Source organism: Piliocolobus tephrosceles, chromosome 11, assembly GCF_002776525.5.
Source record: "Piliocolobus tephrosceles isolate RC106 chromosome 11, ASM277652v3, whole genome shotgun sequence".
NCBI lineage: Eukaryota > Metazoa > Chordata > Mammalia > Primates > Cercopithecidae > Piliocolobus > Piliocolobus tephrosceles.
Window position 1 is genome coordinate 89437375 of NC_045444.1, and position 26731 is coordinate 89464105.

The 26731-nt window shown below is 39.9% G+C and overlaps 1 protein-coding gene across 2 annotated transcripts in view; it reads left to right on the top strand.

The window, feature by feature from the left end:
* The first annotated feature begins 9181 nt into the window (after positions 1-9181).
* The window catches only part of NBEAL1 (neurobeachin like 1), a 220591-nt gene continuing 203041 nt past the window's right edge, over positions 9182-26731 (top strand). Inside the window, exons 1-3 of one of the 2 annotated variants that reach the window (XM_026454600.1) lie at positions 9182-9654; positions 13057-13353; positions 15286-15567. In XM_026454600.1, the coding sequence (XP_026310385.1) occupies positions 15517-15567 (51 nt within the window). In that variant the 5' untranslated portion in view covers positions 9182-9654; positions 13057-13353; positions 15286-15516. Of the gene's footprint in view, positions 9655-13056; positions 13354-14005; positions 14110-15285; positions 15568-26731 lie in introns of those variants that run through there. The other variant, XM_026454601.1, reaches the window with a different exon arrangement.

Genomic DNA, 26731 nt, shown 5'->3' on the forward strand with positions numbered 1-26731 from the left:
AAATATTCAAATAAGGACATGTCCTTTACAGAGACTATTTGATTTCTCGTTGGGAAACTTAAAACACAAGTTTAAAAAAAAAAACAATTTTTTTTCTTAAATGTTCTGTCCTTTTCCTTCTAAATGTATACTGAAACAAACTTGGTTCATTCATACTTATTTCCTTTTCTTATAATTTCAGCTTTTCTTTTTATACTCAGGGTCTCACCCTGTTGCCCAGACTGGAGTCCAGTGGTGTGATCATGGCTCTCCACAACCTCCAGCTCCTGGACTCAAGGGATCTTCCACCTCATCTTCCTGAGTAGCTGAGACTACAGATGTGCACCTCCATACCCAGCTAAATTTCTTATTTTTTATTTTTTGTAGAGACAGAGTCTCACTATGTTACCTAGACTGCTTTCAAACTCCTGAACTCAAGTTGTCTTCCCAAAGTGCTGGGATGACAGGCTTGAGCCACCAAGGCCCGCCCTCAACTTTAAGATTCAGCTGGTACAAGTGCAGTTTGTTACATAGGTATATCGAGTGATACTGAGGTTTGGGATACGAATGATCTGGTCCCAAAGGAAGTGAGCATAGTTCCCAATAGTTTTTCAGCAGCATTTTCTCCTATCCCACCTTCCCCACTCTAGTAGGCTCCAGTGTCTGTTGTTGCCATCTTTATGTCAACGAGTACCCAACGTTTAGCTCCCATTTATAAATGATAACATGCAGTATTTAGCGTTCTGTTTCTATGTTAATTCACTTAGGATAATGGCGTCCAGCTGCATCCATGTTGCTACAAAGGACATGATTTCCTTCTTTGTTAGGGCTATGTAGTATTCCATTGTAAATATGTACCACATTTTCTTTATCCAGTCCACCATGATGGGTACCTTGGTTGATTCCATGTCTTTGCTATTGTGAGTAGTGCTGCAGTGAACGTAACAAGTGCACGTGTCTTTTTGGTAGAATGATTTTCTTTTGAATAGACGCCCAATAACGGAATTGCTGGGTTGAATGGTAGTTCTGTTTTAAGTTCTTTGAGAAGTCTCCAAACAGCTCTCCACAGTGGCTGAACTAGTTTACATTCCTACCAACAGTGTATAAGCATTCTCTTTTCTCCATAGCCTTATTTGTTATTTCTTTAGGGTACAATTTTTCATCTGATTATTCACAGCTGAAAAACCATAATCTTCTTGATTTACCTTTCTATTTTATGGTGATGAATCATACGATAAAGAATCTAATGATCCTTTTGGCAGAAAATAAATATGGGAATGTAATAATAAAGATCTTTTCCCCTACATTAAATCCATTATAATAAAATAGGAGACCAGGTGTGGTGGTTCGTGCCTGTAATCCCAGCACTTTGGGAGGCTGAGGCAGGAGGATTGCTTGAGGCCAGGAGTTTGAGACCAGTCTAGGCAACCATAGCTAGCCCCCATCTCTAGAAAAAATTAAAAAATCAGCTGGGTGTGATGGCAGTGAGGTGTGATCCTGTCACTGCACTTCAGCCTGAGCAACAGAGCAAGATCCTGGCTCTAAAATAGAAGAAATAAAATATGTAACTTTATTCAGAGATGTCTTTTAAAAATTGTGGCACATTTGCTATTTTAATCACTGTTGACTGCCTTAATATGTGTCAACCTGTCAATTTAAGAAGGAACTACTGGATCTCAGATCTATTCTTTTTAAAAAAGTGTTACCTATTTTATTACTGTTAAAATTTTGATGTGGTATGAAAAAGCCCAGAGTCATAGTTATAGCCATTTACCACAGAAATTCTAAATCTCATAATTTTAATTCCAAATAAATTGATAATTGTTAATCGCTTTATTACTCAAACAGAAAAACTAAAAGGAGATATTTACCTGATACTATCTTATCTGATAAATCAAATGAATATACAAGTCCAAGCAAATATCTAAAAAACTAGGGGCTGGGTGCGGTGGCTCATACCTGTAATCCCAGCACTTCGGGAGGCTGAGGTGGGTGGATCACCTGAGGTCAGGAGTTCTCGACCAGCCTGGCCAATATGGTGAAACCTTGTCTCTAGTAAAAATACAAAAAAATTAGCTGGGCGTGGTGGCACGCGCCTGTAGTCTCAGCTACTCGGGAGACTGAGGCAGGAGAATTGCTTAAACCCAGGAGGCAGAGGTTGCAGTGAGCTGAGATTGCACCACTGACTCCAGCCTGGGCGACAGAGCAAAACTCTGTCTCAAAAAAAAAGAAAGAAAGGAAAAAGAAAACACAGTGCCAGACGTAATTCCTAGGAATGCTGATAGATTAATGTCAAGAAATAATGTGCATTATTTGCTCTTACTATGGAAAACGAAGGGAAAATAATTGAGATGAGCAGATACAGTGGTAGAGATTACACAAAGGTTTTTTTGTGTTTTTTTTTCTTTTTAATTATCTTAGTTTTATAATGCTGTAAGGAAAAAAAATACGTTCCTTGATGCATAACAAGAGATCTCAGATATCAATTAACTTAAATTTGAACTAGAATGGTTGAACTTCAAGAAAGCTGCTTTTTTTTTTTTTAATTCTTTTTTTTTTTTTTTTTTTTTGAGACAGGTCTTGCTCTGACTCCAGGCTAGAGTGCAATGGGGCAATCTTGGCTTACTGCAACCTCCACCTCCTGGGTTCAAGTGATTATCCTGCCTCAGTCTCCCGAGCAGCTGGGACTACAGGCACGTGCTACCACGCCCAGCATTTTTCTTTTTCTTTTTTAGTAGAGACGACGTTTCACCATGTTGGCCAGGATGGTCTCCATCTCTTGACCTCATGATCCGCCTACCTTGGCCTCCCAAAGTGCTGGGATTACAGGTGTGAGCATCGCGTCCAGCCAAAAGTTGTTTTCTTAGGAGAACAAATGTCCCTAGTCTCAAATTTTTCTTTTCTTCACATTTGGAAAGAAGAATTTAAAAAGAGAAAATGCTAATTTTTAAACAAGAATTTCCAGTAACTCATTTTTTTCTCTTGATTAAATAATTTTTCCTACTGTAGAATGTGGAAATCTTAACTGTCAATAAACTTCCCAGCCAGCATGGGAAGTTTATTACAAATGAAAGTGAAGTGGTCTTCTTCCATGTTTCAACTTAATTTTAATTACTGTGTTCTGTGTGTGTGCATGTGTGTGCGCACGCACACACACACATGGTTACATGTTGCCTTGGGGAAGATATCACAATGTCTAGTACAGTAAATAGATTCTTAATCTTGTTACATCCCTGCATAAAAACTTTAATTTTACACAAAGTGAAATGTAAATTATTGAGCTGTATTCAGGGACCCATGGTGAGTTGGTTACAACCAAGTTGATCACCTTGTTACTTCTACGCCAGATAGACTCATCAGATAAGTTATGGTTTTCTCAAAACACAGAAGAGAATTTTCTCAGGAGTCAAGCTTTTACCCAGGGCATTTTCTTTTCAGAATTATTCTTTCTTTCTGGACACTGGAATTCTAACATTCCTTCAAGATGTAGCTCAGATACACTCTCTGCTGGAAAGCTTTCCTAAGTATACAAATTACTTGGTGGTATCTCTTAACTCTCCCCATCCTCTATCCCCTGTGTTTCCTACAATGCAAATTAGCTCTGGAGTTTCACTGTCCAGTATGGTAACCATTAACCTCATGTGGCTAGGTACATTAAAATTAAATAAAACTAAAAATTTATTTCTCGGTTGCATACGCCGCATTTCGATTGTTTAATAGCTATATATGGCTAGTGCCTACTGTACTGAACAGCACAGATACAGATGTGGAACATTTCCTTCACTGCAGAAAGTCTCAAATTCCTGGGCTCAAGTAATCCTCCCGCCTTGGTCTCCAAAAGCGCTAGGATTACAGGTATGAGCCGCTACACCCAGCCATTCTATTTTTCTTAACAAGGCCCGCCATCAAGAGAAACTGTCTTACCAGGGCCTAACCGACTTAGGGGAAGGGAGATACCCAACTCCATGCAGCTCTAGACGTCCACGTGGGAGTAGGGAAATAACCGCAGCACATACTAATCATCCTGTACCAGCTACGGTGGGGAAAAACTGAAAAGCGCAGTGCAGAGGCACAGGCTAACTAAAAGACTGAGATCTAATCACAAGACTATGGGAAGCCTCCCTTTCCTCCACATTTTACCACCACATTACTAAAGGCATATTTACTGCAGTTCCATTTATCCAGTACATCATGCTCAGCTATCAAGAAAAAATTACAGGCCGGGCACAGTGGCTCACGCCTATAATCCCAGCCGAGGTGTGTGGATCACCTGAGGTCAGGAGTTGGAGACCAGCCTGGGCAACATGGTGAAACCCTATCTCTACTGAAAAAAAAAAAAAATTAGGGCCGGGCGCGGTGGCTCATGCCTGTAATTCTAGCACTTTGGGAGGCCGGGGCGGGCGGATCACGAGGCCAGGAGATTGAGACCATCCTGGCTAACACGGTGAAACCCCGTCTCCACTAAAAAATACAAAATAATTACCCGGGCGTGGTGCAGGCGCCTGTAGTACCAGCTACTCGGGAGGCTGAGGCAGGAGAATGGCGTGAACCCGGGAGGCGGAGCTTGCAGTGAGCAGGGATCCCGTCATTACACCCCAGCCTGGGCGACAGAGCGGGACCCCGTCTCAAAAAAAAAAAAAAAAAGCCGGGTGCGGTGGTGCATGCCTGTAATCCCAACTACTCGGGAGGCTGAGGCAGGAGAATTGCTTGAGCACAGGAGGCGGAGGTTGCAGTGAGCCAAGATTGTGCCATTACACTCCAGCATGGGCGACAGAGTGGGACTCCATCTCAAAAAAAAAAAAAAAAAAAGGAAAGAAAAAAAATTATTACAAAGCATCCTAAAAGGCAAAAAACAACCTGAAGACATAAGGCAAAGATCAGAACCAGATTCATGTATGACAGGCATGAGAATTTAAAACAGCTATGATTAATATGCTAAGGGCTCTAATGGATAAAGCAGAGAGCTTGCAAGAACGGATGGGCAATGTAAACAGAGATGTGAATTGTAAAAATTTTTTAAATGCTACAGATCAAAAACACTATAACAGAAATGAAGAATCCTCCTTAGTAGACTGAATGAAGATGAGCTCATTAGTAAACTGGACATGGCTAAGAAAACATTTCTGAGTTTGAGAATATGTCAATAGAAACTTCCCAAATGGAAAAGAAAAGAGAAAGAAGACTGAATAAAATGATTCAGAACATCCAAGAACTGTGGAATAACTACAAAAGGTATAAATGTGTGTGATAGGAATACCAGAAGGAAGAAAAAGAAAGGAAGCACAACATGTTTCAAGCAATCGTGACAGAGAATCTCCCCCAATTGGCAACAGACACCAAACCAGAGATCCAGAAAGCACAGAGAACACCAAACAGGATAAGTGATTTAAAAAAACTACACCTAGGCTATCATTTTCAAATTACAGAAAATCAAAAATAAAGAGAAAATCCTGAAGGAAGCCAGAGGAAAACAAACAGTTTTCTGTGTAGAAGCAAGATAAGGATTATATCCAACTTCTCATCAGAAATCATGCAATCAAGAAGAGAGTGGAGTGAAACATTTAACATATTGAGAGAAAAAAAAAACAGCAGCCTAGAATTCTGTATCCCCTAAGATTATTATATAAAAGTGAAAAACAAAGACTTTCTCAGGTGAACAATATTTGAGGGAATTTGTTGCCAACAAATGTTCCTTATAAGAAATGATTAAAAGAACTTCTTGAGAGAGAAGGAAAATGGCACATAGGTCAGAAACTCTGCATAAATAAATGAAGAGCATCAGAGAAATAATAAGTGAATATAAAATATAAACTTATTTTTCTTATTCTCAGTTAATCTAACAGACAAGTTTGTTCAAAATAATACTAGGCAACAATGTAATTGTGTGTGTGTATATACACACAATTGCTTATGTGTAAGTGAATGGCAGAAATGACATAAGGGACAGGAGAGAGGAATTAGGAATGTTTTGTTGTAGTGTAGGTTGTTGTAGTTGTAGGTTCTTGCAATGTCTGTGAATTGGTATAGTGCTATTGGAAAGTGAACTTGGGCTGGTTGTAAATGTATACTGCAAACTCTAGGACAACCACTAAATAAGGTTAAAAAAAATAAAAAGTAAAACTGGACCAGGCTCAGTGGCTCACACCTGTAATCCCACCACTTTGGGAGGCCAAGGTGGGTGGATTACCTGAGGTCAGGAGTTCCAGACCAGTCTGGCCAACAAGGTGAAACCCCATCTCTACTAAAAATACAAAAATTAGCCAGGCATGGTGGTGGGCGCCTGTAATCCCAGCTACCTGGGAGGCTGAGACAGGAGAATTGCTTGAACCTGGGAGGCAGAGGTTGCAGTGAGCCAAGATCGTGCCTTTGCACTCCAGCCTGGGTGACAAGAGCGAAACTACGTCTCAAAAAAAAAAAAAAAAAAAAAAATGCTACAAAAGTAGAGGAAATGGCATCATATTAAATGATTAACATTTTAAAAGGCACTGACCGAGTGCCATGGCTCACGCCTATAATCCCACCACTTTGGAAGGCCAAGGTGGGAGGGTCCAGGAGTTCAGGACCAGCCTGAGCAACACAGCAAGACCCTGTATCTACAAAAAATACAAAAGATAACTGGGCATGGTGGAGTGTGCCTGTAGCGCCAACTACCTGGGAAGTGGAGGTGGGTGGATCACTCAAGCCAAGGAGTTTGAGGCTGCAATGAGCCATGATCATGCCACTGCACTCCAGCCTAGGCAACAAAGACCATGTCTCAAATATATATATATATGTAAAAGGCAGAAAAAGAGTGAAAGACAAAAATAGGAACAAATAATAAGTACAATGTATAGAAAACAGTAATGAATATGGTATATATTAATCCTATGTCAATAACCACTTTATATGTTAATGGTCTAAATATGTCATTTAAAAGACACAGTGGATCAAAAAACAAGACCCAATTATATATTATCTACAAGAAACCCACTTTAAATATAAAAACACATATAGATCAAAAGTAAATGGGTAAAGAAAAACATACCATGTTAATAATAGTCAAAAGAAAGAGGAAGTAAAGCAGACTTCAGAACAAGGAAAGTTATCAGTGATAAAGAGGACCATTACATAATGATAAAGGGGTCATTTCTCCAAAAAGACATAACAATCCTTAACACATATTTCCCTATTTCCCTAACAACAGAGTATCAAAATATGTGAGGCAAAAACTGATAGAACTCCAACGAGAAATAGATGAATCCACTATTATAGTTGGAGACTTAAGTACCCCTTATTATATAAACAGATCCATCAAGCAGACATAAGGACATAGCTGAACTGAACAGTAACATCAACATCTGTCGACTGCTTATCCAATAACAGCAGAATACACATTCTTCTCAAGCTCACAAGGACTATTCACCAAGCTAGACCACATTGTGGGCCATAATACACATCTTTTTTTTTTTTTTAAGGCAAGAATTTTGTTCTTCTTGCCCAGGCTGGAGTGCAATGGCATGCGACCTCGGCTCATTGCAACCTTCACCTGCCGGGTTTAAGTGATTCTCCTGCCTTAGCCTCCGAGTAGCTGGGATTACAGGCACCTGCCACCATGCCCAGCTAATTTTTTGTATTTTTAGTACAGATGGGGTTTCACCATGTTGGCCAGGCTGGTCTCGAACTCCTGACATCAGGTGATCCACCTGCCTCGGCCTCCCAAAATGCTGGAATTACAGGCGTGAGCCCGCGCCCAGCCCATAACACATATCTTAACAAATTTAGAAGAATACATATCATATAATGTCTGCTCTCAGACTTCAATAGAATTAAGCTAAAAATCCATAACAGAAAGATAGCTGGAAAATCCCAAAATACTTGGGAGATTACACAACACACTTTTATTTTATTTTTATTTTTTTAGATGGAGTCTCTCACTGTCACCTGGGTTGGAGTATAATGGTGCGAACTCGGCTCACTGCAACCTCCACCTCCTGGGTTCACAAGAGTCTCCTGCCTCAGCCTCCCGAGTAGCTGGGATTACAGGCGCACACAACCACACTGGATAACTTTTTGTATTTTTAGTACATACAGGGTTTCACTATGTTGGCCAGACTGGTCTTGAACTCCTGACCTCGTGATCTGCCCGCCTCAGCCTCCCAAAGTGCTGGGATTACAGCTGTGAGCCACTGCATCCAGCTGACACAACACACTTTTAAATAATACTGGGTCAAATAAGAAACCTCAAGAGAAATTTTAATATATTTTAAAATAAATGAAAATACAACTGATGAAAGTTCGAGGGATGTAGCCAAAACAGAGGGAATTTTGTAGCACTGAATATTAGAAAAAAAAAAAAAAGATCTAAAGTCAGTAAGCTTTTACTGTAGGAAACAAGAAATAGAAGAGCAAATTGAATCCAAAGTAAGCAGAAGAAAAGAAATAACAAAAATTAGAGCAGAAATAAATTAAATTGAAATAGGAAATTAATAAAGATAATCAACAAAACCAAAGGTGTTTTTAAGAAAAGATCAGAAAATCTGAATGCATATAGACAGGCTAACTAAAAAAGTGTAGATAGAAGAGAGAGAGCTTCAATGGGATTTAGGAAAGGAATGTCAAAGAACAAAAACTTGACCATATGTCTCCAGATCTGCCCAAGGGAAAACACTTTATCTAGCACAACCAAACCAAGTATCTGCTTCGATTGGCAGGTTGCACATAGTGGAAATGGCTGCATGCAGGCTATTATAAAAGATGATACTACCTTCACATTAATCCAGTTAGTTTTACTTGACTCATGATGAAAAAGCAACCCTGAGAATATAATTTACTTCCTTACACATTTTTTTCTATGGGGAGATAATGCCCTGACCAAGAGATATAAATAGTTCAATTGCCTTGCCAGGTTTTTTTTGTTTTTGTTTTTGTTTAAAAGAGTCTTGCTGTGTCACCAGGCTGGAGTGCAGTGGCAAGTTCTTAACTCACTGCAACCTCTGCCTTCTGGGTTCAAGCATTTCTCATGCCTTAGCCTCCCGAGTAGCTGGCTATTACAGGCATGCACCACCATGCCCGGCTAACTTTTGTATTTTTAGTAGAGATGGAGTTTCGCCATGTTGATGAAGCTGGTCTTGAACTCCTGTCCTCAAGTGATCCACCTGCCTCGGCCTCCCAAAGTGCTGGAATTACAGGCATAAACCACCATGCCCAGCTGGCAGGTATATTTTTTCATTGTTAATAAATTTAGTGGCATTCTAAGGTTGTATCTGGTGAGATGAACTGAAACTCATAGCTCTGACATAAACTGAGACGCTATTTGAGTGCAAGACCATTTAAATTAATGTGGAGGCCTTTTTCATGAAAATCAGACCAGATAAATACTTTTAACATAAAAGGACAGGCAATTTTAGAAGCTGCTGGGTCATATAGTCTTATGAAAGAAAATGTTCTTAAGGTGGTAAATGTGTTTATCTTAAGGTACATTAGGAGAAAAAGTAGCTGTAGTTTCATTGGTAGAGAAACATCTCAATGTTGTTAAGGGGCTCACTCATGAAACCAAAGCTTATCCCCACTCCTGGGAGCCATCAGAAGCCTCAACAGAGGAAGAATGTTGGCATCTAGCTGACACCTAAATGTTACCTAAATGCAGCAGAATTTGCCAGGCTCAAGAAGGGGCTGGGATCCACCCTTTCTTATTCTGTGAGTATAATGGGGATACTATAGAGGGGAATGGCTTAAAGACAGGACTTTGGGGAAGAGACACAGGAGAACTGAGAACTAAGAAACTAGCGAATGTCCAGGAGGGACAGCTTACTTAAACCCATGCAGTGAGGTGTTGTAATTATTGCCTTGTATGTGGTACAAAGGAAAGAATTATCTAAACAAAAGCATAACTCCTCATCTCCCCTTACTCTCTGTAGCTTTAGGGAACACTTGCACCCTTCAGAAAAAGAACTACTTAATGCTCTACTAATATCCATTGGGTATTTTGTCTAAGGGAAAAGGGAAAGAAGATATTAAACTGTGATAATCCTGGTTCACAGAAGTTTGATGGGTACCAGCCTTAGTTGAATTATCATACAAAGAGAATCAACTAGTAGACTCCTAGAGACAATATGGGCAAGTTTCCTGAGTTTCTCCTTGTCAATGCATAGCTTGAGACCTCCTATGAGACAGAAAGAAGGGACACACAGGTTACATGTTTTAGTTTTTTGTGTATTTATTGAGGGTCAGTCCTCTGGAGTCTTCCTATTTGCTGGCAAAGCTGAGGACTGCCTCTATGATAGATACCAAAGCAAAATACTGCTATCGTTTGAGCCCCGGTAGGGACTGTCATGTGGCGTCTTAGACAATGTATTTCTGTCTTTCTAGCTGTAACTGCAATAATATCATGCTTGGAGATTCAATGCCTATATGTAGCAATTGGTTTGGTTTTGTGTCACAGCCACAGATTATACCTCTTCAAATCTGTGTCACCAATCAGATGCAAGGGGAAGAAAATGATAATAGATGGATGAATCCATGCAAATCTATCAGTACTGCCTCCAAAACAAACCAAATGCATTCTGTATTAACTGTAGGAAACTTTCAAAGTGTGGTTGTGAATTAGAAGCACTGGAATCACTTGGGAGCTTGATAGACTGCTGACCCACTGAATCCCAGCCCTACTGAACCAAAATCAGCATTTTAACAAGATCCTCAGGTTATTAGTATGCACGTGAAAGTTTGAGAAGCAAGTTGTACAATATTATCAACTTTTGTTTATAGATAACACATTTTTTGCTCTAGTTTACAAATTGATTATGTTTTATAGTGGTAGTCTTTTGAAGAGTCCAACATGCTGTAAATTAACAGTTTATAGAAAAACTGGATGGATTGGGGATATAGAGGCATATGGTGAAAAAGCTAATTTCTTTCATTCATATTAGTCTGGAAATATTTATTGAGTTCCTACTGCGTGTTCCAGAACTGTTCAAGAACCTGAAGATATAGCAGTGAGCAAAGTCCCTGTTTTCTTGGTGCTTACATTTTATTAGGGGAAACACACACTGGACAAACAAATGATATATTAATATCAGCTGATAAGTGCTACAGTGAAAAAGAGAGTAAGAAGGAAGAGAGGTTGCTATTTTGGCAAGAAGGGTCAAGGAAAGTTTCACGGATAAGGTGATTCTTTTCATTTTAGTTCACTTTTTTAGAGACAGGGTCTTGCTCTTTTCCCCAGGCTGCAGTGCAGTGACATGATCATAGCTCACTGCAGCCTTGAACTAGTCTCAAGTGATCCTCCCGCCTCAGCCTCCCAAGTAGGTAGGGCTATAGGCAAGTACCACCACACTGGGCTAATTTTTTTCTTATTTTTTTTTATAGAGGTGGGGGGTCTCACTGGTGTGCTCAGTCTGATCTCAAACTCCTGACCTCAAGCAATCCGGCCTCAGCCTCCCAAAGTGCTGGGATTACAGGTGTGCACCATTGCACCCAGCCTGGATAAGGTGGTTCTTAAAGATTTTGTGCAGCCCAGGCGCAGTGGCTCATGTCTGCAATCCCAGCGCTTTGGGAGGCTGAGGCAGATGGATCACCTGAGGTCAGGAGTTTGAGACCAGCCTGGCCAACATGGTGAAACCCCATCTCTACTAAAAATACAAAAATTAGCCAGCTGTGATGGTGGGCACCTGTAATCCCAGCTACTCGGGAGGTTGAAGCAGGAGAATTGCTTGAACCTGGGAGGTGGAGGTTGCAGTGAGCCGAGATCATGCCACTGCACTCCAGCCTGGGTGGCAGAGCGAGACTCCGTCTCAAAAAAAAAAAAAAAAAAAAAAAAAAGATTTTGTGCAGACATCTGGGGAAAGAGACACCCAGGTAGAAGGGATAGCATGTGAAAATCCCTAAGGCTGGAGTGTGCTTTGTGCCTTTGAAAAGCAGCAAAGAAGTCATGTCTCAAGTAAGGTAAGAAAGGCCAGAATACTTGGAGAAGTCAGAGAGGAAAATGTTGGAGGAAAATGAAGTAGGTCCTTGCAGGCCTTTTAAAGTGGAATGGGAAGCCATTGGAAGCTTTTTAGCAGAAAAGTGACACCTTACTTCCATGTTAAAAGATCGCTCTGTTTGCTGTGTTGAGAATAATCCATAGATTGGGGGTAGAGTCATGGGCAGAGTCAGGGAAACACGTTGGAAGGCTATTACAATAAGTTAGAAAATATTTTGTAGCTTTAAACCATTTTAAAGACAGTAGCCATGACCAGGTGTAATGGCTCACACCTGGAGTCCCAGCACTTCAGAAGGCCGAGGCAGGAGGCTCTCTTGAACTCAGGAGTTCGAGATCAGCCTGGGCAACATACGAAGCCCCTGCCTCTAATTTAAAAAAAAAAAGGAAAAGAAAGATAGTGGTTACTACTACTATTTTAAATAGTTACCACCATCCATTTAAGGAATAAAGTGTGGAGAGATGGGTAGATATATTTTGGAGATATAGCTGAAAAGATTAGATTGGATGTGAAGTACATGAGGAAGGTGGCAAGCACACCTCCTAGGTTCTTGTGCAAGAATGGAGTTGCTAAGTACTAAAATAGGGAATCCCATAGGAAGAGTACATTTTCCCCCCAAAGTTTTGATATATGAATTTCACATGCCTAATGGACAACCAAGAAGTGCTGAATGTAAAATGTAATTTCAGGATAAAAAATTGAAGGTGTAATTTGCAAGCAACTACTCTCAATTCTGCCATGGTAGAGTGAAAGCAGCTATACACGATACTAAAGGAATGGGCATGGTTGTGTTCCAATAAAATTTTAGGACACTGAAACTTGAATTTGAATTTCGTCTAATTTTCACATATAGTAAAATATTGTTCTTTTGATTTTCGTTAAGCAAGTTGCAACCAGAATGGGCTGCAAAGCCTATAATATTTATTGTCTGCCTCTTTTAATTTTATTTTTATTTTTTGAGACAGTATGTCGCTCTGTCGCCCAGGCTGGAGTATAGTGGCGCCATCGGAGCTCATTGCCGCCTTGACTCCCAGGCTCAAGCGATTCTCCCACCTTAGTTTCTAAGTAGCTGGAACTACAGGCGTGCACCACCACCCCAAGCTAATTAAAATTTCTTTTGCAGAGACAGGGTCTCATTCTGTTGCCCAAGCTGATCTCCTGAGTTCAAGGGATTCGCCCGCCTCGACCTCCCAAAATTCTGGGATTACAGGCGATAGCCACTGCGCCTCGTCTACTCTCTGGCTCTTCACAGGCAATTTGTGGATCTTTGTTACAAATGAAACAAGATGGGACATTAGTTGATCATTTTTTAAGCTGGGTGACGGCAAACCAAGAATTCTACCACAATACTAGTTTACTTTTGAATATACTTAAAATCTTTCACAATAAAAAGTTGTGGAAATGTTTAGGTTTAACAAAGGTGAGTTATCTTACGCGTTTTTCCGTCCTTATACAAAACAAAATCTCTCTGAAAGTTGTCTATAGCTAGTAAACGCCTTTTGCTTCTTTTCTGAAAAAGCAAAACCCTTTCTAAGTCTTTAGTGGTGGTAAAATAAGCCCTTTGGATATGACACTCGGTGACGACGAAAGCAGGCACAAAAGGAAAAGGATATTTTTCTTGGGGTGTGTGTGTGTGTTTTGTCTTTTTACATTACTGTAAATTCCCAGGACCAATCTCGGTTCTACAAATAAGTCAAAACAAAATCCCCTTTAACACAGTAGGGTCTCACGCCCTCAGATGACTGACGGAAATGACGCCATCAGCGAAAAGCGGGGCGGGGGGCGTAGACGTCAGCACGTCAGCCCTCCTCCTAGTCCAGCTGAGGGAAGGCTGGCCCCAGGGCCGCGGCCGGCGCCCGCCAAGGGATGGGCAGCCAGAGCCTGTCGACTGCGGCTGCGCAGGTATGCTGGGGCGGGGCTTCATGTCACCCCGCCCATCCCCAGCCTACGCGACCATTGAACAGCTGCCGCCCGAGGGCTGGGTAAATCCTCAGCGGCCGAAATGATTAGCCGAGGGGGCAGCCCCGCCCCCGGCTCCTCCCGGCCTCGCGCCCCGCCCCCATGTCCCGCCCGCCCGCCTGCCTGGCTGCGGGGTGACACGGGGCTTCGCCTTGGGAAGGGGGAGAGGGAAGCAGTTAGACGGCGGCTGGGCGGCGGCTGCGGCGCGGCACCCAATGTGAGCGCGGTGATGGGGAGCGGGCCGTTGGGAAGAGGAGGCGGCATGGCGAGAAATGGGAGGGCCCCGGTGCTTGGTGGTGAAGGGTCTGCAGAGTGAGGGGCGGCTGTGAGTGGACTAGGCTGTCCGGGCGTGTTTCGATACTGTAGTGCAGGCTGGGATCGCGGTCGGGAGACGCCGAGTCCGCGTTCTTCAGTTCTAGAGCTTCTCTTGGCAGCTTGGCACACCTTAAGTTTGCCTCTGTTTGGGTTGTCTGGGATGTGAGGAGGAAATTTAAAGATTCCCCCAAACACCTGGACGCTTCTTCGGGAAGTTCCTCTCCGGTGCGTGCGTGCCCACTTCTCTTGGATGGAGAGGTGGAGAGGTCAGGTGGGCGGGTGGACTTCCACTCTCCGAGGATTGTTAGAACAAACGAACTGGGAATTCCTCCCCCGCCCCCACGCCCTGCCCTGCAACACAGCAAACAGTCCCAACAACTTTTTTTTTTCCCTCGCCCCGAGACGGAGTCTTGCTCTGTCGCCCAGACTGGAGTGCAGTGGCGCGATCTCGGCTCACTGCAATCTCTGCCTCCCGGTTTCAAGCAATTCTCCTGCCTCAGTCAGCTGAGTAGCTGGGATTACAGGTGCCTGTCACCACGCCCGGCTGATTTTTTGTATTTTTAGTAGAGACAGGGTTTCACTATGTTGGCCAGGCTGGTCTCGAACTCCTGACCTCAGGTGATCCACGCACTTGGGCCTCCCAACGTGCTGGGATTAGAGGCGTGAGCCACCGCGCCTGGCCCCAACAACTTTGAAGAGGAGACCAGAACAAGAACATTCTAAGAGCTTTGAAGTATTTGAAATGTCTGAGATGTGGACCTTTTCCTTGTGTCTGTAGAAAAGGTATGAGTGGGAAGGAAGTCTTGTTCCTTATTCTCACTGGATGCATTTTTGGTTATGAACATGTACCCATCTCTAGCAGTCTGTCTGCCCTAGAGGATTCTATGATGTGACATACTGTGTTAGCTGTAATGTCTTCCTGAAACACAAGTTTCTATGAAATCTAATCAGTCCATGTGAAAGTATAGCGGGTTGTTTGTGGAAAGTGAAAAAGATACATCTTCTTTCGTTTCTGATAAGTCTAGATTTTTTAATATGGCCTCTTTTTCTAACCTGTGGATGTTTTTCTCTTTCACAGATTTATTTAATTGCCCAACTACCACCGATGAAGATATGTTGGAGTGACTGCTGAAATTGCCTTTTTGTTTTTAACCAGAGGACAGTCCATTTGTTTCACTTCTTTTTGTTTTCCTTACTGCTATGAGCTTTACTGTAACGGCTGAAAAACTTGGAAAATAAAATGAACATGCTGTAGTCTTGAACATAATTTTTTAAAGGAAAACTTAAAGTGCCAGAGTGAAAAGCCAGAATGGCATCCAGAGAGAGGCTCTTTGAACTTTGGATGCTTTATTGTACAAAGGTAATTGCTTTCCTTTTTATTATTATGTTTTAAAATAATTTATTATAAAATTTGTGACTGGCAGTATTAACACTTTATTTAACAGATAATAGTGTATTTAGTCATACGAATAACCCCAAACTTAAAAGCACTTAAAGGATTTTCTGTTTTCCTCTTTTTCAGGTTTGAACATACATACAATATTGGCATACTGTTAAAAACTGTAGGGTGTGGCTTTTATTTGATACTTATCCCCAAATGATCCTAAAATTATATAAGTAAAATTATGCCCTTAAGAGAAAAATAAAATATTTTTATTTTTGTTTGTGCTTTTCATTTTCTCCCACAAGTGAGTGTAGGATAGAGACATTTTTATGAGAAGGGCATTAAGCATTTTTCTTGGAATGAACCTTTGAAATTGCATCACAAGGTTATTGATTGAACTGCATACTGTGTGACTGTCACTAAGTTAGCACTCTTTGAGCATTGTCTCATTTCCTCTCACCACAATACTATGAGGTGAATATTGTGATCATCCCCTTTACAGATGGGAAAACTGATGCAAGGGTTACAGGAGTAGTGAGTAGCAGAGAAACACAGTAGTACCTGACTCAAGTGCATACTTTATCCATTTTTACTCCTTAATATTTTTGTCACTCAGAAATAATGTTCTTTCCTCTCCTTGTCTTTTCTTTTTTTTTTTTTTTTTGAGACGGAGTCTGGCTCTGTTGCCCAGGCTGGAGTGCGGTGGCCGGATCTCAGCTCACTGCAAGCTCCGCCTTCCAGGTTTACGCCATTCTCCTGCCTCTGCCTCCCAAGTAGCTGGGACTACAGGCGCCCGCCTCGTCGCCCGGCTAGTTTTTTGTATTCTTTAGTAGACGGGGTTTCACCGTATTAGCCAGGGTGGTCTCGATCTGCTGACCTTGTGATCCGCCCGTCTCGGCCTCCCAAAGTGCTAGGATTACAGGCTTGAGCCACCGCGCCCGGCCACCTCTCCTTGTCTTTATGTGAATTTTTACTTGATAGCTTTGATTTTAGGTTATTGAGAAGAGTACTCCTTAAAAACATGTTTTTGAAGTGAGGGAAGTACATTACTGCTTTGAAGATACTGGCAAGGGTCAGAGAAACACCCATAATGTACTATTTGAGTTAATTTAAGTCTGTGTGGTGAAGTTCTCAAGTCACAGCTTCTGTTGCTGCATTATCCTTTCATGCTCCTTAAAAGGCAGGTTATTATTTAACAGTGGTCTCATTTATCTGTCATATTAAATTTAGAGATTACACTGGAATTTTCTTTGACCTCCTGGTTTGATATATATTATAATCACTAAAGGACATATACTTTGAAATGCTTAATATGAATTTTTAAAATAGTTTTTAGTCTTGTGTAATTTGATACCAGAAATGTCTTTTTAAAAATAGATGCTTCCAACAAAAAAGGAATCCAATTCACCAGACACTTTTGAAAATAGTCACTAACACATTAACCAAAAATTAAAATTAATTTTTAGTATGAATACCCAGTAGTTTGAAAATGATTTATTTAAAAATATATCAAATTTACTAGGTTTTGCTGTTTTCAAAATGACATTGGTGAATGAGGTTACGTGTCTCATTAATAGGTTATATTCTTTTTAGGTAGATTTACTATTAAATTTAATATTAAAGGTTATTAAACAGATAGGATAGTTCATTGGCATACACGGAATTTTATTTTTCTTAATGACTTTTAATATAAATGTGCATTCCTTCTCTTTTGAAATGTTAATCTTCAATAATGAAGGCCCTTCACTGTCAGATTTTGAAGCCTATCTCTTCTTGGACAGGAATATAAATCTCATTTTTAGGTTTAAGATTTAAATAATTTGTGTGCTTAATAAGACTTAAATTTTTTTCACTTGTTTTTGAAGAGTATTTATTTAAAAATATGATATTATATTTTACCGGTTCATGAATAAGCTTTTTGTAAGGTAGACAACATTCTCTTCTGCAGACACCTTGAATCAGGTAGCTACCAAATATACCTCATAGATTTAAATTTTCTTTCTAGTGAGGATGACTACCAAATACTGTACCCAGTTGTTCTCTATACTTTTTGCCTTATTATTCCCACTCTAGCATTTAGCCTCTCAAACCAGCTGACTTTTTTTCCCACCTGACAAACTGTTAAGGCTTTTTTCTACACTTTTAATGAGCTTTCAGACCACTTGAGGTCTCAGATCTTCTTATGAAAATATTTTCTATCACTTAGTTTCAAAAGCTTCTTAGACCTCTTTGTGGGCTTGAAATTGTAGTTTAGTTTTGGCTCTGCTGCTGCTTTGTTTTGTAACCTTGAACAAGTCTTACCTCTTTGGGTCTCAGTTTCTCTCATTTGTTGGGTAAGCGTGTGTGCGTGTATGTATATACAGGAAGAATGCTTATCTAACTCTCTATTCAGATTTTTGTTTGTTTTGACCTCTGAGGGACAAGCAGTTTTTTTTTTGTTGTTGTTCTTACTCTGTAGATTGTTATGTAGAACTTTCTAGTTCTTTGTTTTTAAAACTTTTATTGTGGAATTTTTCAAGCATGCACCAAGTAGAGAAGACGTTATAGTGAACTCTTTTGTGTCTATCACCCAATTTTGACTATTACCAGCTCATATTCAGTCACAGTTTATGTGTAACTGTCAATTTGCCCTATCTCCTAATTATTTTAAAGCAAATCCCAGACAATTTATGACCTTATCTATAAATATTTAAATATGTATAACTCCTTTTAAAAACAATCACAACACAATTTTTAAAATTATCAAATATGTGATCAGTGTTCCAACTTTCCTACTAGTGTCTTAATATTCATATTTTCCCACTGTTTGGCTCAATATTTAAAACAAACTACACATGTATTTTGTTGAAAATATCTGCTAAACATTTTCATCTGTAGGCTCCCCTTCACCATACTTTTATTCTTTGTTATTTATATGTTGAGGAAACCAGATTTTGACTTCAGAGTTTTCTACAGTTTGAATGTTTTACTCATTGAATTCCCTTGATTTTATTTAATTGTTCCTCTCTTCTAGTATCTGAAAACTGACCGAACAGGGGCTTGATTGATTTGGGTTCTGTTTTGGGTGTGGAGGGCTAGAGTAATTTATTAGTGTAGTGGCCTATATGTGTTATTTTATTAGGATTTTGCAAAACTATGTAATTTATATTGAGAACTGTCTCAGCATTTGATTACAGTTCCTTAAAGGGAAGGCAGGCAGCATATATGTTTGATTCTCTTTGTCAGTTTTCACAATGAGTTAATTTACTAGCATCCTCCCAAGATGATCAATTGTTTTTCTAGGATATAAAGTTCATTTTTAATTATTAAAGTGTCTGCTGTTTTGTTGCCCTGACTGGTTTGATGTCTACAGAAAACATTGTATACATACCTGATTAAAGAAGACACCTTGGAAGATTTTTGAAGGACTGCTTCTGGGCAGTAAGGTTACGACCTCCATGTTTGCCACAGTGCTAACCTTGGCCCAGATATTCCACAGTGTATTAACAATAGGTCAATATTAAGGTACCTACCATCACAGCGTTTCTATGTCATGTTTTAAAAGTTGCCCCTGAACATTACAAAAGTTCAGTAGGTCTAGTAGGTAGGACTACCTCAGAAATAACCCTTGGGTCATACTCCTTGGTCATAGCAATGCTGAAAGAATGCTAATGGAATATATATGTCTTCTGCCTGGGTTCAGTTGTAAGCCTAAATACTAGTGACTAAAGTCCTTTAAGTAGAATTAAAATAAATTACTAGTTTCAGTTTTTAGCAGATGGAGTCCCAATGTTTGAAAGAATTTGAGTATAAAACTTGGCAATTTATTTGATTTTATTTTTAATTGATGATAATTGTATGTATTTATGGAGTACGATGTAATGTTTTGATACATGCACACATTGTGGAATCATCCAATCAGGCTAATTAACATATCTGTCATCTCACATACTTACTATTTCTTTGTGTTGTGCAATTTGGTTTGTTACCAGACTTTTCAGGTCTAACTTTTTACTTTCTCCTTCTAGGAATAGGCTTTAATTGCATTGTTAGAAACATGTGTCTTCTTCCTAATAGGTTACTTTGTAAACCTTATGTAGTTATTACATAATACAAGCAGGATGATTTCTAATCACCCAACATTCCTGCTGTCTAAGGATTCTTTCACCAGTGTATAAGACTATTAATTCAAGTTGTCTGAATCAAGGCTCAGTGGCTCATGCCTGTAATCTCAGCACTTTGGAAGGCTGAGGTGGATGGATCATTTGAGATCAGGAGTTTGAGACCATCCTGGCCAGCATGGTGAGACCCCATCTCTACTAAAAATACAAAAATTAGCCGGGGATGGTGGCATGCACCTGTAATCCCAGCTACTCGAGAGGCTGAAGCAGGAGAACTGCTTGAACTTAGGAGACAGAGGTTGCAGTGAGCTGAGATTACGCCACTGCCTTCCAGCCTGGGCAACAAGTAAGTCTCAAAAAAAGAAAAGGAAAAAAACCAAATTGTGTAGTCTGAACTCCTCTTGCCTTCAAATGGTTGTCCCCACCCAGGGTCAAGGATTTGATTAACAGCACATTTCTTATAGCTCTTATAAGTTAAACATTAATTTGAACAGGTTTAATCTTGTTATCTGGATTTTACTTCAGTAGTTAACTACTTCTTGTCTGAGTGTCTTTTTCTTAACTATAGAAATATTTTAATACTAGTACTTAACTATACAGGTTTTTTTTTTTCTTTTCTTTTTTTTTTTTTGGAGACGGAGTCTTACTCTGTGGCCCATGCTGGAGTGCAGTGGCTTGATCTTGGCTCACCACAACCTCCAACCTCCTGGGTTCAAGCTATTCTTCTGCCTCAGCCTTGCAAGTAGTTGGGATTACAGGCGCATGCCACCAGGCCCTGCTAAATTTTTGTATTTTTAGTAGTGACGGGGTTTCACCTTGTTGTCCAGGCTGGTCTTGAACTCTTGTTTTTAGTAGAGACAGGGTTTCGCCATGTTGGCCAGGCTGGTCTTGAACTCCTGACCTCAGGTGATCCACCCTCCTCAGCCTCCCAAAGTGCTAGGATTACAGACCTGAGCCACCGCGCCCGGCCCAGTATTTTTTTTAATGTCTAAAGATTTCAGGGCAGACGTGGTGGCTCATGCTTGTAATTCTAGCACTTTGGGAGGCTGAGGCAAGTGGATCACTTGAGCTTGGGAGTTTGAGACCAACCTGATGAAACCCCATCTCTACCAAAACTACAAAAAATTAGCCAGGCATGATGATGCATGCCTGTGGTCCGAGCTACTCGGGAGGCTGACGTGGGAGATTTGCTTGAGCCTGGGAAGTAGAGATGGCATTGAGCCGAGATCGTGCCACTACACTCCAGCCTGGGTGACAGAGTGAAACCCCATTTCAAAAAAAAAAAAAATTAGTTTATGTATTTGTTGTAGGCACTATGTTATTCACTGTATTTCTTGATATTCACTTAGCATACAGTAAGAGAGATGGTGCTGAGAACAATTTTTCTTTCTATATTATTATATACAATGTTTTGGGATTCATATATGTGTGTAGAAAAAGACATGTATCAGCCGGGCACAGTGGCTCACGCCTGTAATCCCAGCACTTTGGGAGGCCGAGGTGGGTGGATCATGAGGTCAGGTGTTCGAGACCAACCTGACTAAAATGGTGAAACCCTGTCTTTACTAAAAATACAGAAAAATTAGCCAGGCACGGTGGTGGGCACCTGTGATCCCAGCTACTTGGGAGGCTGAGACAGGAGAATCGCTTGAACCTGGGAGGTAGAAGTTGCAGTGTGCCGAGATCTCGCCACTGTACTCTAGCCTGGGCGACAGAGGAAGACTCCGTCTCAAAAAGAAAAAAAAAAAAAGAAAAGAAAAAGGCATGTATCACGAATTCCCTATCTCAACTGCAACCCTTAAACAGACTAAAGGATGTATTTCTATTAGACATTTAGCATTTTGGGAGTGCTGCAGTTAGTTGGTCACCAGAATATGTAGAAGAAAGAAACTGAGCCTCTCAAAGTCTTAGATAAGATTAAGCTATTTTTGTTCTGTCTGGTGTAAAGTATCAAATGCCTTAACTGAGTAAAAAGATACAAAGTGACTCAAAAGCACAGCATTTTGAAATGTGGCAGTGTAGATTGAAATCCATGGTTCATTTTTGTCATTAGGTTTTAAAAAAAATTTATTTTATTTTATTGAGATTGAATTTGTCCTGAACAATTTTGTGAAGCTACAGTATTAGAGGTGATATTTAGTCCCAGTTCTGTGTTTGATCTTAAGGACCTAAAAGAGGTTAATCTAGTTTCTTTGTATCTCAGTTTTCTTATCTGTCAAATGGAAAAGCGTAACTATTTTACATATTTGTAAAAATTTTTTGGAAAAAAGATTTTATTTAAATGTATTTTAAGAGGAAGAGAGATAAAAATGTAATCTTTATGAGTTTTTGCAGATGTGTGGGTGTGGACATATGTGTATCAGTACTTCCATTTGCCCTTGTATTAATATAATAATAGCGGGCAATATTCTCTTACTATTTTATCAGTAGTAATGAAGCTGTATTCACGCATGTCTTAACTGATTTTACATCTGTAGTTATTTTTGCTTCCAAGCATAGTGCTTATTTGTCTTGAATAATGATTTGAGGGTCCTCCCTACTCTAAACCAAATTTATTTTGGATGTTGATGATGCTCCATTTCCTGCTTTTGCCCTTTGTCCTGCTATATCTGGAATATGACTGAAATAGATAGTTTTGCAGTGAGCTCAGAGTAAACTTCCTTTTCAGAATAAAAGTTTTGCTTCAAAAAGAAAATAGAATTTAGAGGTGTTTTATTCAGTTAAAAGGCAAGTATTTCTTTTATACATAGATTTGGAAAAATGGAATCAGTGAATATTCATTTAATGAGAAAATTAGTAACTTATTAATGCAATTTTAGTTGTAATCCTAAATAAGTTTTTAGTAAGATGGACCAATACACATCAACCGTTATGATTTAAGCCACACTTAATAAGTCTCTGGTATGTGCAAAATGTGAAAATGGCTCTTGATTTTCTGTGACTTAATAATGGCTTTGTGTGTAAGGAAGGTAATGTTCTTTGATTCCAAAGAAGACAAAACAAAATCATTAGCAGCCTAGTAGTAGTAGTAGCCACTTGCATGTTTGTTTTCAGAAGTTAGGTATGAAAGCAAAAAATGTATAGTTTCTATCAGTAGACCTGAAATGAAAATGTTGTTAAGATGCATTAACTTTTTAAATTCTTTCCTTTTTAGCATCAAACTTTAAATTTCCCTGGAAGCAGGTGGAATTGATAGTATTTAAGTGTAGATTTAGAGCATAATGTGCAGATGTGTTAAGAGTCTGAAATAATTTCCTGTGTTTTGTTTGTTTGTTTTGGGCAAAAAAAAAAAAAAAAAATGTGGTCTTCCCATTCACAAAGTTAGCTAGACAAGATCACTAGGTTTTCCAGTAAGCATGCTGACTTCTCTGTGTTTGTGGGACCTTCAGGTGGAAATACTCAATATATGGAGTTTAGAGGAGAGGTCTGTGCTGAAAATAAAGATTTTAGAGTTGTCATATTGGGAATTATTGGAGAGTTATTGAGCATAATAAGAGAAGAAGGTAAAAGGAAGTCCTGAAGAACATTATCATTTAAGAAGAAAATAGAGTTTTGTGACCAGTCTGGGCAAAACAGTGAGATTCCATCTCTGTTATTTAAATAAATAAATAAATAAATAAGTGACAGAGGAAGAAGAGTTTGTAAGTTTAAATGAGAGAGGAGCCAGGAGTGACTGGGTTGTCTCAGAAAGTACAGGGATATTGGCTGGGTACAGTGGCTCATGCCTATAATCCTAGCTCTTTGGGAGGCCAAGATGGGAGATTCACTTGAGCCCAGGAGTTTGAGGCTACAGTGAACCGGGATCATGCCACTCTAGTCCAGCCTGGGTGACAGAGTAAGACTCTGTCTCAAAAAAAAGAAAAAAGAAAAAAAGAAAAAAGTAGTTAGGGGTGTCAAATTCAACATGGCAGTCAAGAAAAGTATTATGGACCGGGCGTGGTGGTTCACGGCTGTAGTCCCAGCACTTTGGGAGGTCAAGGCGGGTGGATCATTTGAGGTCAGGAGTTTGAGACCAGCCTGGCCAACATGATGTAACCTTATCTCTACTGAAAATACGAAAGTTAGCTGAGTGTGGTGGTACGCATCTGTAATCCCAGCTACTCAGGAGGCTAAGGCAAGAGAATCACTTGAATCCAAGAGGTGGATGATGCAGTGGGTCAAGTGTGTGCCACTGCACTCCAGCCTGGGCAACAGAGTGAGTTTCTGTCTCAAAAAAAAAAAAAAGGAAAAGCGTTATGGAGCATATATTGGATTTGACAGTTTAAATATTGATGGCCTGAGGTGGGCAGATCACTTGAGGCTAGGAGGTTGAGACCAGCCTGGCCAAAATGGTGAAACCTGTCTCTACTAAAAATACAAAAATTATCCGGGCATGGTGGTGTACACCTGTTGTCCCAGCTACTCAGGAGGCTGAGGCAGGAGAATCGCTTGAACCTGGGGGGCAGAGACTGCAGTGAGCCAAGATTGCACCACTGTACTCCAGTCTGGGCAACAGAGTGAGACTCTGTCTGAAGTAAGTAAGTACATACATACATACATACATACATACATACATACATACATATTGGTGGCTTTCGCAAAAGCAGTTCTAAAAGAGTGAAAAAGTTAAAAATGTAAGTCCTTATATTAATTTTTTATTATTAAATTCAACAGACTTAAAATTACTCTTAAACTGCTACTAAAGTTTGTAGATGTTTCCTCTTCATCTTTGTACTAACCTGGCCAAGGACCTTTATTGGTCTGTGTACCACACTTTGTGTGGCACTGCTCTAGAGCATCTGAAAATTCTCAGACACCTAATAATCCATCTGTAAATCCAGAGATCTGTAATTTGAAAAATATTGCTCTATAAATTGAACTGTCACTGATAATCCCTTGGAAGCAATCCAAATGTGACCTTTGAAATCGAGTAGCGATACTAGTCACGAGGTAGTTTTCCCTAATATGCTTAATTTAAAAATTAATAAAAACAGGAGTGCAAACTTTAAAAATTTCTATATGGAGCTTATAGACCTCTGAAAATATTTCTGATAACTCTGAGCATTCTTGGACCTTAGTTTTAGAAACAAACCTTGAGCAATTATTATATCTGACATACTTTGATTGCTCTACATTTGCTACAGCTTTTTTTTCCTTTCTGCAAAATTATGTTGCAAGTTTTGCTACAAGCAAGTAAAGAATTGGGACCAAAGATCCAATCTACCGCAGTCTTCTTTCTAGGCACAATTATTCATATTTCTCCTGTATGCAAAATGTACTTCATATCTATCTCAAGAACTCCAAAACTCTCATCCAGTCATGACACCAGTCTTGAAACATGGGATCTGTGGTATACATCAGATCCAGTTGTGGTTTTTCTTGATATTATGATCTGTGAACTCAGAGGACACTTGGTATCTGTCCTCTGCAAATCCAATTGGGCAAATATTGCCCACTTTCTCTATACTCAGAGAAGAAATGTTCTATGATATGACTCAGTACCTGCCATGGCTACTCTTCTCTCTTGCTCTTGACTGTGTATTCTTGGAGGTTCTTTTTTTTTTTTCCCCATCATTTTCCTTTTGCTATGTCTGAAGTGGGCATTGGAGACTACACTTTGTTGTGGCTGAGCAGCTCTCTCAGCTTGCCTTCTGCATTAGGAAGTCCTCTACCGAAAATGAGGACTTCCCTCCTCTTCTCATTCTTCTGCTTCTAGTTCTCTTTTATTTAGTTATATTATCTTATAACTAATATTCTACAGTAATGGAAATAAGGGATATATTTGTCTTGCTTCTCATTTTAGCAGGAAAAAGATTAGGTTTTCCTGTTATGTTATCTTCAGAATCTAGGGCTGAGGCATGTATATATTTTTATCTGTTTTTTTGTGTGTGTATAACCATTTAAAATCATAGATCAGTGTAATTTATAATGTTAGATATTTTATTCCCTTATTCATTTTTTCTAAGTCTGCTGTTATTTCTAATATTACCTGTTTGCACCTCTTATATTATACAATTACTAAGAATAGTTTTATGTGTGTATACATTAAGATGTGGATAATTAGTCTATTATGTTCTAGAGAAATGATACTATTAAGACTTCACATAATTGAAAAGAATCACTGTTATTACTTGCTTTAATTATTGCTATTCAGTAGTTGCCATTGTAAATATTCTCTTTTTTTTTTTTTTTTTGAGAGACAGAATCTTTGTCTTGCTCTGTCTCCAGGCTGGAGTGCAGTGGTATGATCTTGGCTTACTGCAACCTCCGCCTCCTGGGTTCAAGTAGTTCTTCTGCCTCAGCCTCTCAAGTAGCTGGGACTACAGGCGTGCACCACCACACTCAACTAATTTTTTTTTTCTTTTTTTTTTTGAGACGGAGTCTCACTCTGTTGCCCAGGCTGGGGTGCAATGGCCGGATCTCAGCTCACTGCAAGCTCTGCCTCCCGGGTTCACGCCATTCTCCTGCCTCAGCCTCCTGAGTGGCTGGGACTACAGGCGCCCGCCACCTCGCCTGGCTAGTTTTTTGTATTTTTTAGTAGAGACGGGGTTTCACCGGGTTAGCCAGGATGGTCTCTATCTCCTGACCTCGTGATCCGCCCGTCTCGGCCCCCCAAGGTGCTGGGATTACAGGCTTGAGCCACCGCGCCCGGCCAATTTTTGTATTTTTAGTAGAGACAGTGTTTCACCATGTTGGCCAGGATGGTCTCAATCTCTTGACCTTGTGATCCGTCCTCCTCGGCCTCCCAAAGTACTGGGATTACAAGGCGTGAGCCACGGCACCTGGCCTAAATATTCTCCTTTAGTAGAATCCTCATTATGCATTTTAAGTAGGTTCATTTGGAATCAGGTGTTCCACTTAATTTTCAATAGTCTTTCATTGTTAAAGTTGTAAAGTAAAGTGCTTCTAGATCAAGGTTTAATGCCTTGTAGTGTTTTAATATATGTTCAGCCTGGCTATTGACAAAAACCCTTGATTTCTTCTTATTTTTAACCCCTCCACCCCCAACTCTTGATTTCTTTTGTGGAAATATAATTCAGTTTTTTTGTGACAATTTTGTT